Here is a 13,282-nt window from a genome sequence, read left to right as displayed (position 1 = left end):
ATGCACTCGGCATTACCCCAGGTGCAGAAAATGCATAAAGAATAATGAACCAAACGTTACCACCAATCAGTGAATCTGAAAGAGAAGCTTTTGTATTTATGATTCGATCAACTAGACATAGAAATGAACTACATAGTTGAGTTGCTTTGTCTGCTTTTCCAGGGCCTTCAACATTATTTCTCTACCTGCCCAATGATTTGAAAACATTGGAAATAAATAAAATAAATAACCAAATAACCGTGTCTTGTTTGCCCATCAATAGTTCAATTCCCCTCTGAACTCAATTTTACCGCTGGTTGGAAATTGTTCGAATATTTTGACAGAGTAGCATCCAGCTTCTCTCCAACTAGTGAAATCCATGCCTGTGAACATTTCAGTTTTTAAGCAGGAAATTGTAATTATGCCATAGAGAATAAAATACTTCTAAAAGGAAAAATGTTATCACACGTCAATATGCAGATAATATGTATTTATGTGAAATTGAAGCAAGCTACCACAACATCAATTACATCCCTTTGGGGAGGGGGGGTTGAGAACAGCTAGGTAGAGGAGTTGAAACTTCATGCATCGGATGAGAACTCGGAGCCTTAGGCAAACGGATAGGTAGAACGTGCATTTCATTTAATTCAAACTGAAGTACGGATAGAACGATATCCGAGCCCAATATTGACAAAAGTAACATTTGGAAAAAGATCCACAAATATTGACAAAAGACCCATTAAGAAGAAGAGGCTTTAAGGACGAGTACCTGATCAGAGGTTGTGAAACCCCTAATAGTGTTTCCACCAATGACAGCAATACCCTTATCCCCAAGTGGTTGCAATATTACCGCCTAGAATAGCAGAATTGTCTTAGAACTCAGCGGTTACAATTTACTTCAAATATCTGTCTATCTAACAAAGTATGATGCAGTGTGCACAAACACACAGTAATAAATTCATGTTTTTCTGTATCTATTCGTAGATATTAATTAGTACAAAGTTCGTAAATATGGATTATTTGGATTACCCTCTACACATGTGATGTAAAGTACGCTAATGACATTACAGAGGGAAAGTAGCTCATAGGAATTCTTACAAGGCCATCCAAGCATGCAGGAGAGACAGAGAGAGATGCTATGTTTGTTTGTGTTATCTGGAAGTTGAGTTTAGAACTGTCTCTTCTTTTTTTTCTAAAACGAAAAACTAGTAAAAACAGATTTAGATTTTCCATTTTCCTTACTTTGTTCTTATCATTTATTATTCTTTAAATTTATTACTTCGTTTTCATAACTTATTTTATTTTCTTAAATAATTAAAACTATTCTTCCTGAGCTCCTTCGAAAACACAGGCTTGTGAATAAGTGACTCAATTCACAATTAGTTTCTACAAACGGTAGATTCTCGAAAAAGGTTCCAACTTTTCATGTGCTTAATTAGCCACCACCCACTGAATATGGAAGCCCATAAAATAAACAGGTGAAGAACTAATCTTATTTCAATGATAGAATCTAAAAATTTGCAAAACAAATTAAAATTTCCGTCACATTATTACCTATTTTGTCATGTAAAGTAACAGAGTCTGGTTTCAGAGAACAAGGGAGACAAAGAAGAGGCTCTATCTAGCCAGCAAGCAGGGAAAAGTACTTCCCAAGTTTCTGAAGAGAATATGTGAGAATGCTAGATAATTACGTGTGTGCTGACAACCAAATTATTTTTCAAATGCACCAAATTATGCTTAAAACTTGAGCATGATTTATACTCTGAACCACAATAATCATACATAGACCAATGAAATTTGACTTCATTAGTTTATATGTTTATACGTTTGTATGTCTATAGTAAAATAAAAGTGACACTACAAAAGAATGAAGCAACTGTAGAAAACCATACTACCAGTTATATACAACTGAGAAAATCAAAGAAAAAATAAAAAGGAACAAATCTAGCAACAGCCTGAATTGTAGTAAGCAATGTACCTGAGTATTTGAGGGGAGAAATGGCAGCTCTGACTTCCCCGGATAAAGAGAGAGATTGGCCAAGTAGCTCTCTATAAAAATAGGAAAGATACTCTCAAAAGGAATAGTTGCAGATATTAACAAATTGCACGGCAATCAAGTAGTACATTGTGTGATGGTCTCTATATGCAGGTCATTTACTACTCACGAGCTCGAGATTTGCGAATTCCTTGATAGAGCGATCCCTGCATCAATTCACTAGCATCCACATGTTCGGCCTCGCCATCACCCTCAACTGATTCGGCAGCAAAACCAACTTGAAATAAACACATGCCATCATAAACAACAACCAGAGACCTGCAGCATGTCACTTCGGACAGAGACTCCCATACCCTAAGAGTAGGCAGCAAAAAGTAACCATTAACCAGCTAGTCCAGGATTTTTCTTTCTTCCTCTAAGAATTGTCCTTAGCGTCAAATACTATAAGTAATTTAACCGATAGATAGCAAGTGAAATCAGCTTTCTCTGTCACTGTACATTTCCATGAACGTGTGACAATGAGGGGAAAGAAAATGAATGTGGATTATAAAATTTATAAGATAACACTGGGAAACTAATAATAAAAGGTCATAAATCTGAAGCAAACAATTTAAGTTTCGCCAATTTTTCTCCAATACCAAACCAGAATAATCACCCGATAAGATTGATTTTAAGCATGCTGAAAAGTGATCCCAATTATCTTAACTAACTCCAATGCTTAACAAAATCCCCAATTTTGAAGTATCATACAGAAAATTGTATTACCATAACAACTCAAATGTAACAAGATCGGGGAGACTGGAGCACATCCTCTTACATGCAACACCTTGTGTATTTACCTGGTACGGAAAATAAAAACATATCAAAAGAGAGTAGGGAACGCTCAAGCTGATCGTTGTAGTGAGAGAGGAAATGTTGAGTAAGAAAATCTTACAAAAAACCCTCACCGGCGTTATAGATTTCGGCCTGATTGACAGCCACACCAAACCAGCCAAGACATTCGTAACAGCAAGTCCAAGTGTTAACAGATCAGCTCTTGACTGCGAACTGCCAAAATTGATAATAGTTTATTGTCACAAATAGAACAGCTAATTACATTGAGCCACGGCTCAAATCGAGTATTGGTTGCAGTATCGTGCCGCCAAAATTGGAAAATATCGAATACAGAATTTCCATCCCCACCTCAACAAAATTGTTCATTTCTTCTCTTAAGTTACAGATCATCGTAGCTATGCATTTATAAGATTCCAGAATAAGCACACATAGTTCGATTGTGGGAATAGACAACAGTGATGAAAAAATTAGTTTGAATTTCGCTACTGAACCTGCTGGCATCGGCGACGGGAGCAATGCCAGAAACGGCGCGATTGAAGAGGACGACCAAGAGAGAAATTCCTCCCACGAAAATGGGCAAGCTCCGAACAGCATCGTCGTTCTGGGTGACCCAATCGGCCACCCAATCCCTTGTGGGCTTCGGCCCTCTGTAACGTCCCGGTGAACTAGAAGAAGAAGAAGAAGAAGAAGAAGAAGAAGAAGAAGAAGCCCTTATGATACGCGGGAAAGAGCGACGAACGGGACAGAGAGCGCACTTGAAATTGGGACTCCATAGAATTGGAGCGACGGAGAAGAAAATTCCCGCTTCCATCGAAGCGAAGTAAAAATGATAATTACATCAAAAAAACAGTACGGGAGGATAATTTGACGGGATTTGGACTCCAGTCCAGGGGAAAGGATCCGCTGCCTCGAGCGCTGCATTTAATTTAAATCCCAGCTGTTCGATTGGACTGGTTTTCCAATTTCGTTTTTTCTTTTCTTTTTTTGAGTGGCGGTTTTCCAATTTTTGAAAAAATAGATTTTAATCAAACTACTCTATTGAAAAATAAAATTTTAACCAAAGTATGGATCAAAATTAAGATATATGATTAAGTTTTCCTAAATAAATGTTAATCATTAGACATTTTAACTAATTCATGGATCATAATTTAAAGCTTCAGTTATGATTATATTTTAGAAGACGTTCACAATTCATTTACACATGTAATGCATTATATAGACTTTACATTTCTAAAATTTTTATATTTTGATTTCTCTTTTCGATATAATTACCCATTAGACATATTAGTTATAATTGTATTTGTTTGAAAAAAAACATAGTAAATTAACACTCCAATTAGGGATCTTGCTCAATTAGATATATTTGATTCAAAATGTGAATTTCATGTCAAATATAAAAGTTAAAATGTTAGATGAATTATATTTAAAGCAATCCTGGTTATAAGGCATCTAATTAAATAAATTCGAAGATCCGAGATTAGCCATCATATATTAATTACCGATAATAGGCAAATGTGATATTTTTCCATGTTTCTACGCAAAGCAACTAATAACCATTTCAATAATTTCAAAGCTTAATCATCATTAATTTTTCACATCAACATCAAATCAGAAAATTAAGTAATATTTTGTTTTCTTTTTAATTTTCAAGTGGTGTCTGGTATCTCAAATGTTTTTAACTTTAGTTTGTAGGTTTTTTAAAAAAATTAATAAATTTTTTGTTGAACCAATCAATATGTTTGGTGGATAGTCATCATATAATCATTATTAGGGAGTCGGAAGGTATGGTCTAATAATATATTTATCTTTTATCTTATATATTGATTATTTTATCTTTTTAGTACAACGTATAGAGTGAAAATTCAGATGTCTTGACGAGTTGAGTTACAGAATGGAAGATTCAAATTTATGATCTCTTAGTCAGAAACAAATGTCAATTACTACTTAATTAGTTCATATTAGGGATTGCTTTCATTATAATTAATAACAATGAGACGAAGAAAATAATATGACATTCTCAATATTGAATTTCTTTTAACTCAATACAATATATTTACGCAACTAACGAATAATAATATAAATGATTAACAACTAAATAATCAAGTAGTTAACTAACCAAACAACTATCTCATACTACCCTCCCTCGAGACGGCCATGGTATACACCTAATCAAAAAGTCCATATTGGACAATAAAGAAAACAAAATATTAGTTGGGAGGGCTTTTTTTTTATAACATTAGTTAGTTGTAAATGATAATGAATAGGAAGAATCTCGATGAAGTCATGAACAAAATGGCAATTGAGCTTATCAATATGCTTCGTTATCTCATAAAATGTTAAATTGGATGAAGTATATATTTGGATTGTCGCAAAACAAAAGATTAAGAATAAAAAAATTATGTCTATCCTTTGAGTAAATGAGATAGTCAAATTAGATCATCAGTAGTGACAGTCAATGCACGATACCGACCCCATTGAAGAACAAGAAACAATTGACTACTTATTGGATCTCCAAGACACCAAAACATTCCTAAAAAAACACAAAAATCAATAGTCAGAGCGTCAAGTGTCAGGACATAAAGCCTGATCAAATTCAGCAAAGGCACAGAGTTGAAATGAAAAATAAGTCAATAGAAAAACCTAGAGATAAGTTTAAGTAAATGAACAGCAAACATATATGTTTCAGTGGATTTAGCAACAATTTGACCAAGTTTACGAACGTAAAAAGTAATATTTGGCCTCAAATAATAATAATAGTTAAATATAAAAGCTGCCCAACTAGCCTACAATAAACACAATAATCGTAATGTTAATCGTAGTTGGAAAACTAAAGACTATCTTGAATGTAGTAAGACATATCCATAATAATAGCTGGTTAGACATATCCATGATAATAACTATTGATTAATAGTGAAGGAAACCACTATCTTCAAGCAACTGCAAAATATAATGTCTTTGAGGGATACAAATACTATCCAGCAACTGCAAAATATAATGCCTTCGAGGGATACAAATACTATCGGGATAATGAAAAAGTTATGACCCAAGAAAAAATTTGAGAGAGACAGAGTTTTTAAGCTTAAATGAATCACAAAAAACCTTTTTAAAATACATGATATTAGTCGGAATCATTCGTGAGTGGCTTAGCAAGAAAACACGATTAGAAGTATCAGTACGATGAAGAACATAATTAATGACTCTATGACTACTTGTGATAACAGTAGAGGTTGAGAATGGCAAAGAAAGAAAGATAAATAATATACATTCTATTATTGAGTATGTATATATATCCACATTTTATTAATATAAACGTTTTATTTCTACTTTAATTAATTATGGTAACGTTAATAATTAATTGTATTATCAAGAACATGAATGTTTGTAATTAATTAATTTATTTAAAACGTTTTTAGTTTCATTTAAAAATAAAATATATATGTTAATAACATAAGCTTAACTCAACGGTAATTTGTAGTTGTCTTTGACCATAAGGTTAAGTGCTCGAATCCTCCACTCATACATAAAAGGACTTTTTAATAACTTATTTAAATACATGAATATGCCGCTCGAAAGTTATTTAACACATAATCTCAAACTCAAAATCTGACCAATCGAATTAACAAAACTATTTTTCTCAAACTGCATGCTCATATATGCAAATATGAAATATTTCGATAAAATAATAATTTAGTGATATATTAACTTTAGGTTAACAAGTTTTTTTTTAGGTACTTAATTGAAAATTTGTAATACAGGATAAAATTTACTTTCCTGTCTCATCTTTTTTCAGTTACCTCGAGTATCACTAGTGCCCAGAATTGAGAAGTGAACTTTCTCCCACTGGTTTTGGGAGCTTAGACGACAACATCGTAAATGGTTCACGAATTTCAAAACTATGTCAGTAATGGGCAGCCGAGTTAGCGACATGTCGGTTACTGATTCAGCATCGTTTCGTTTGACCATATACAAGTAGAAGGACAAAAATAATAGGGTGCGGCGGACCAGACGGTAAACGCCACACGGAATTAGAATATTCATTATTCAAAAAAGTTGACGACGTGTCTCCTCCTTTGCCTAGAAGAGAAGTAAAGTAAAGCTCAAAATCCAAATCCAGCACGTGCTTCACAGAAACTTCCTAATAAAAAAAAGCTGATTACTCTCTCAAAACACTCCAATCGGAAGGCGACACATCTCCCAACTTGCCTTCCGCTTACGTGGCAACACCACGTCACCCTCCAAATATTTTACATTTACCAATTCCTCTCCCTTTTAGTTTAACTAATTTTAAAAATCAAAATATATGGATTATAACATTAAAAGTAAAAAAACTGTAGAGATTATAACCTATGATATCAAACTTGATGAATAGAAAATACAGCAAGTAAAGTAAAACATTTAAAAAATATAGAAGCAAAGAAAGTGAAAAAAGCACAGTAATAAACAATAAAACATTAACCTAACATCTTTAATAGTGTGTCCAAGATGTGAATGTTGATGGCACTAAAAATAGATTTAAAAAAAGTAGCATATAATATGTTTCTTTTTAAAGCACCCAATTAATAAAGATTTAAAAGGATATATTAAAACATTAGGAAAGACGGCCGCAGTCGTACTGGAGGAATTAAAAAGAGGGAGACAAGGGCTTTCCACCGTTGAATTAAATCACAGAATGAGATAAAATAAAATAAAAGGAAGGGTCCACCAAAAACAAAAAGAAAAAGAAAAAAGCACCCGCATTTGCAATTAGCAATTAGCAATTAGCAATAGCAATAGCAATAGGCACAAAGGAAGGCAGAGGTTAATTAAATAAATAAAAGAGATTGGTGTTGGTGAATGGTAAATGGTGATGAGTGGGGTCCAGCGTTTGAGGGCTGATCAATCCTCCATCAACCAATCTCCCAATTCAATTCCCCAAGCCAAGCCACGGCAGAATATGCTAATTTGACGGTGCTCTACCCTTGTTCCTCCTCCACCATTCTCTTCATATTCTCTTTTGATCTTTTCCTTTTTTTTTTTCTAATGAGGATGGGTGATGGAGTATGATACGGCCGGATGCACCTGCGCACCACTCCACTGCTGATTACTCCAACAAAGAACACTTTCGAATACTCTTTTTGTCGGCCGGAGATGAAGACGGAGGGCGACGGCGGCGGAATCATGTTGTTCGGGGTGAGGTTGAGAGAGGGAACTGGAAGCTCCTTCAGGAAGAGCGTTAGTATGAACAATCTGTCCCAGTACCAGCACGAGCACGAGCAGCCTCAGAGCCACGACTCCAATAACGCCGACGCGGGCTACGCTTCGGACGACGTCGTTCACCACTCCCGCGGACGGAAGAGAGGTGTTTTCTATTTCTCTCTCTCTCTCTCTCTCTCTCTCTCTCTCTCTCTCTCTCTCTTTTCTTTTTCAATTTGATAGAGAATTAGAATGAATGAGGAATAATTGATTTATTTGAACAGGGATTCCGTGGACGGAGGAAGAGCACAGGCTGTTCTTGTTGGGACTACAAAAGGTTGGGAAGGGAGATTGGAGAGGGATTTCCCGGAATTTCGTGAAGACGCGTACCCCCACTCAGGTCGCCAGCCACGCCCAGAAATACTTTCTCCGCCGCAACAACTTCAATCGGAGACGCCGCAGATCCAGCCTTTTCGATATCACCACTCACACAGTAACTCCCACTCCCTTTTCCATATTTAATTTTATTTTTTAACCACCCCAATTAAATATTTCATTCAAACTTGTGTTTAATTTGATATGAAGTTCACAAGTTCATCCATGGAAGACGAGACCATGCCTCCGCCGCTCCCGCCAGCTCCACAGCCACAAAAAGACAGCAACGCCCTGGAGATGGAAAATCCTCACGCAAACACGACCAATAGTTCCAAAATAATTCGTCCAGTACCGAAGCTTCCCGTATCTCCATACCCGAAATTTGCGGAGCTGAACATTAACGAGACAACGGCAGATGAAGAGCCGTTGCCGCTAACTCTAAAGCTGTCAACTCCACATCCACATCCACGGTCGGAGGGGCAGTCGTCGGGCACGGGCAGTAGTTTCCAGGCCGCAATGTCCGGCGGCGGAGACAACATAGATATTGTGAGCGTTGCTTGAAGATAACATAACGAGAATTGTTGGGTTAGATAAGATTTAAGAATAAGAGATTGGATTTAATTGGACGGCGCTTTCGATTGATCAATGTACAGGTGAGATTGGTCCCGGAAATAATGTGAGATCATTTTCGATGTGGGGGACTCTGCTTTGACTTGCTCGGTTCCTCTTAGTCTTAGTCTTAGTCTTACGATGATACATCCAGATCAGCTTTAATTACCTCTCTTAATCTCACCATCTTGCTTACCTTGTATTGTTATTATTATTATTTTTTATAGTTATATATATTGTCATCCTATTTCTTCCCTTCTCCTATCTTAAACAACAATTAAATAACTAGTACTTGGATTTATTGAAAGTACACCGACTAAATTTATAGGGGGAGTGATATTGTTAAGAATAAGGGATCACCTAGATTCAAATGCAGACTCATTTAATTATTTATAGGATATTTAACTTCTTTCAACATGTTGTGCTTCCATGAATAAATATGAATCACCTTTCTCACTTAATTATTTATAAGATATTTAACTTCTTTCAACATGCTGTGCCCCGTGAATGAATATGAATCACCTTTCTCACTGGATATGTCCAAATACAAATTTTGTACCAATTGTTCCAAAACAAATCTACTTATCTTTCGATTCAATGGCGTAGTCCTTTGATACAAGATACTGAGTTGGAAATTTTGTATTATATAATTTTTCGATTTTAAAAAATTATGGTGATAAATTGAGGAGACAATTTAAAAATGTTTCAAGTTTTATATAATTTTCAAAGTAAAATATATATATATGTAATCTTTTATTTTTTTATTTTAGTTTAATAGAACGTGAATGTGAGGACTCAAACTTTTAATATTTGATTGAAAATTAATTAGATTATACTCTTGTGGACATTTTTTTTCTTAATTTAAAAAATTAATATGTATCTTAAAAGATGTCACTAACTTGATAACATTTTAAATATAAACTAAAATTGATTTTTCTTGGTGTATTTACATTCAATTTGAGTTTAACTTTGATTATAATTGTGATACTTTTGTAAAATCTAAACTTCTTTTATATTTAGAAATACATAATTATTTATTGTTAGTTACATTTCTAGTTAAATGCGTATAAATATCAGATGAATTAAAGTCTTTTCATATTTCCAAATTCCACGTCTGAAAATGCAAGGAGAGGAGAATAACGCGGCAAATATGCAATTAAGGGAACTTCAGGGGCAGCGAGGAGAATTTAGAAACTGTAAGTCTCCAATCTGGGATTTCAATTTGCAGATATTGGTAACAAAGAAAAACGAAAAGGAGGACGATCACAGGGAAATAACGTCGGGGCCAAAAATGTGTCGGAATTTTTCGTTGTTTCCTTTTCTTCTTCTTCTCTTCAGCTCTTCTGCTTCACTTGACGCCCGAATGCAGAATACGTAAGCTTTACATTGATTATATTTGCCAATAGATTATTTTGCTATTAGATCGTAATCGGGTCCGTTTTTTATCTGATCTATTGGAATTCTGTGGTAAATGTTGCATTTGATCCGATTCACAGAGACGGAGTCGGTGGGAACGAAAAAATTGAGGTAGGGTTTGGGCGCAGAGCTCTATTGAGTTTCAAAGAGACTCCTCGGGGAAGTAACGTTACCTTTGAGTGCTCTCGTTCTGGTCCCTGTGTTGCCTGCCTCTACTCAGAAAAGGTTTCTATTTCATTATTCTATTTTTGCCTCAATTTTAATCGAGATAAACTCAATACTGGCGCCTGTTGTTCCCGTTAATCTGTTTTTCTTCTTTGGGAGGGTGGATAAATTATCTAAAAATTATGACTTAGCTTATTGGAGTTAGGACACTGGTTATCTTTCTATTGCTGCAATATGGTGATTAACCATAAATCTCCCAAGTGACTCAATGGGACGGGGTATTCTGAATCTCTGATCACATCTTACATTTATGGCGGCGATAATTTATTAATCGTGGAAAAATAGTGAAGCTATTCATGATCTTTTTTGGGTTAGTGATGTGGTGTAGTCGTGTAGAATATGTAGCTAATGTGGAGATATTGCAAATGCATGCGAATTTTTCATCATGAAGTTACAGGCTCTTAGTTTTCAATACAATAGGATTGGGTAGTGACAGGCCCGTGTTCTTCTGTCTTGAAACCAAAATTTTATGCTTCTTCTTTCGCTAAAAATATGTTGGTTAGGGTTGGAATACCTTGGTTTTGCAACTGGGGGGGGGGGGGGGGGGTGGTGGTGGAGATCCATGGTTAGTTGTGGCCTTGTGGGTGAGGAGGGATTTGAACTAATTATAGCGATATAGGACAGCAATGTGGACTTTATAGTTAATATCGGGATATTGCCGATGCAAATTTTTTCATCATTAAGTTATAATGATGGTGGACTCCGTAGGTAGTACCTTTGCTGTCTTTAAATCCAATGTTTCATGTTTACTGGTCTTGTATGTTTTGCTTTGTTTTTTTTTTTTGGCATAAAGTTTAATGCAGAGGTAATGTTTCATTCTTTTTTCTTTTTGGTCTCATAGAATGATGAAAAATATCGCTGCAGTGAGACTGGTTATCGTATTCCCCTGAAATGTGTGGAAATCAAAGATACTTCGACCGTGTCCAAAGAGAAAAAATCTCATAATGGTCGCTCAATGCATGAAATGTCTTATGAGCACAAGCTTGTGATCCCTGTACCGAATGATGCAAGTGATCATGCTTCATCAACCGTACACAGAAATCTACGGGATGCTTCTCTCTCAGTGACAGATGGTTCTCAGGCTTACATCACTTATAGAAGCTGTATTCCATCAGATAATGAAGAAAAGTTGTCTGTACTTGGTTTTGAGGTATGCCATTCTTGCAGCTGCTCTATTTTAAGAGTTTTAATTAATTGCAAATAATGGTTTCGTGGTCATCTTTCTACCTGCTCTATTTCCTCACTGCATGCCATATGATCTCCTCTCAGATTCCTAATATATGGCTCTATTCTATATGATTGATACCAAATGTATTCGTCAACTAAATAACTATCCAGTCTTGGTATTAGTATTACTATTCTTATCCATTGTAGTTGTCGTCTGCGGCTTTTTTACGTGGTGCCTAGATTCTATTTACTTTTTAAGTAGAGATTGTTTATACAAACGCATGGATTGGAGGTGGACGATTAAGGCATCTTTTGAAAAATGTTCATTCTTTTCAGTACGAACTTCAATGGCTAATCAGTAGTCTTGGATTTTCTTAAGCAATTTCATTGTTAAGATGATAGCTAACATCACATATAGTAAGATTTCTGGTTCTAGAGAGGTTCATTTTTGTTGCTAGTTTGCTGTCTGTAAATCTAGCTATTTTAAGAGCTACAGAGTTTGTTTAGGCGTGTTTTCAAAATAACAATAAACTGTTTGTTTAAACATATTTTATTTTGTTCTATATGGAAAAATAGTCATTCGCTTAGTATCTTCGTTTACTTATTATTCTTTTAAAATAAACACATTGTAAATTGAACCATCAACATTGAATAGACAATATAGAAAAATATAGAATGAGCTATTTAGAGCTTTCTCATCTGCCCGTAGGCTGTTCTTTTGTTCTTGTGTTAATATATCTTTTGTCTCTTATCCAGAAAAAGAAAATTATAGAAGGGGCTATTTAGAGTCGTGCTTAAAAACAATATTCTATTCTTTAAACAATAAAAATATTGTGGTGTAGAACTGTCATTCTTTAGAGAAGAAGGTAGATACGTTTATGTTCTAAATGACCATTGCGCTGTTGCTATTTAGATCTTTGAAGTCTTGCAATATGTGAAGAGGAGATATGTAGGAACCCTTATTTATGCTGCTACTGGTTTAGTATAGCATGCCGAATATTGTCTTATTTTAATTTTTAACTCTATCTGGATCAGAGGAAGAGTTGTGAGATCTACACTTAGTCCAGTTGTTAAGAGAGATGAAATTGTGAAATTGTACGCTCATCATGCTTTCCTACAAACTCAGAAAGAAAATTCAATTTTTTTAGTTGCTATCTTCACGAGCTTTACTCTTCTGTACAGGGCATTGTGCTGTGCTTGCTGCTCGTTAGTGGTTTGGTTGTATATTTCAGAAGGAAGCGAACTGTTTCAACAGCTGGTTTTGCTGCTGGCAGGGTGCAGTCAAATCCCAGGTTTTAGTCCAGAAGTCTTCTATAGTTACAATTGTTTGTGAGTTGAATGTATTACCCAAGAATACTAAACAATGAATTTATAGATTAATCAACAGCTAGGCATTAGATTGTTGCACATACATTGTCCCCGGTTCCTTTACTTCAAAACAAGAACAATATCAAGTATCTTGCCATTTTAGTTACCAATTTAATGGATTGCGATTCATTCTTTTCTTTT

The 13,282-nt window shown here is 35.1% G+C and overlaps 3 protein-coding genes across 5 annotated transcripts; 2 read left to right on the top strand and 1 right to left on the bottom strand.

Moving 5' to 3' along the window:
- Positions 1-70: 70 nt before the first annotated feature.
- Positions 71-3,701, bottom strand: CCB4 (cofactor assembly of complex C). Of its 2 annotated transcripts, XM_022295431.2 has the most exons (8): positions 3,301-3,701; positions 2,923-3,022; positions 2,741-2,814; positions 2,145-2,329; positions 1,958-2,028; positions 749-832; positions 291-362; positions 71-185 (listed from the first exon to the last, which is right to left on the bottom strand). In XM_022295431.2, the coding sequence occupies exons 1-8, from the start codon at positions 3,618-3,620 to the stop codon at positions 174-176; spliced, it is 918 nt and encodes a 305-aa protein (XP_022151123.1). In that variant the 5' UTR covers positions 3,621-3,701; the 3' UTR covers positions 71-173. The 2 variants fall into 2 exon arrangements, with proteins under 2 accessions (XP_022151123.1, XP_022151122.1); XM_022295430.2 differs by having other exon boundaries at positions 71-362; positions 3,301-3,700.
- Positions 3,702-7,688: 3,987 nt separating this feature from the next.
- Positions 7,689-9,220, top strand: LOC111019189 (myb-like transcription factor family protein). The gene is made up of 3 exons (XM_088118147.1): positions 7,689-8,147; positions 8,266-8,474; positions 8,567-9,220. Exons 1-3 carry the CDS (start codon positions 7,862-7,864, stop codon positions 8,915-8,917), a joined length of 846 nt encoding a protein of 281 aa, XP_087974273.1. The 5' UTR covers positions 7,689-7,861; the 3' UTR covers positions 8,918-9,220.
- An 870-nt stretch (positions 9,221-10,090) lies between these two features.
- On the top strand, positions 10,091-13,278 carry LOC111019130 (structural polyprotein). 2 transcript variants are annotated; one of them, XM_088117308.1, is made up of 5 exons: positions 10,091-10,339; positions 10,462-10,606; positions 11,448-11,756; positions 12,809-12,868; positions 12,956-13,278. In XM_088117308.1, exons 1-4 carry the CDS (start codon positions 10,116-10,118, stop codon positions 12,833-12,835), a joined length of 705 nt encoding a protein of 234 aa, XP_087973434.1. In that variant the 5' UTR covers positions 10,091-10,115; the 3' UTR covers positions 12,836-12,868; positions 12,956-13,278. The 2 variants fall into 2 exon arrangements, with proteins under 2 accessions (XP_087973434.1, XP_022151125.1); XM_022295433.2 differs by lacking the exon at positions 12,809-12,868 and having other exon boundaries at positions 10,095-10,339.
- The last annotated feature ends 4 nt before the right edge of the window (positions 13,279-13,282 follow it).

Source organism: Momordica charantia (assembly GCF_013281855.1).
Source record: "Momordica charantia cultivar OHB3-1 chromosome 9 unlocalized genomic scaffold, Mcharantia_2.0 BLBB01000009.1, whole genome shotgun sequence".
Classification (NCBI taxonomy): domain Eukaryota; kingdom Viridiplantae; phylum Streptophyta; class Magnoliopsida; order Cucurbitales; family Cucurbitaceae; genus Momordica; species Momordica charantia.
Note: the sequence above shows the minus strand (reverse complement) of the source record. Positions and strands in the feature narration are given on the sequence as shown.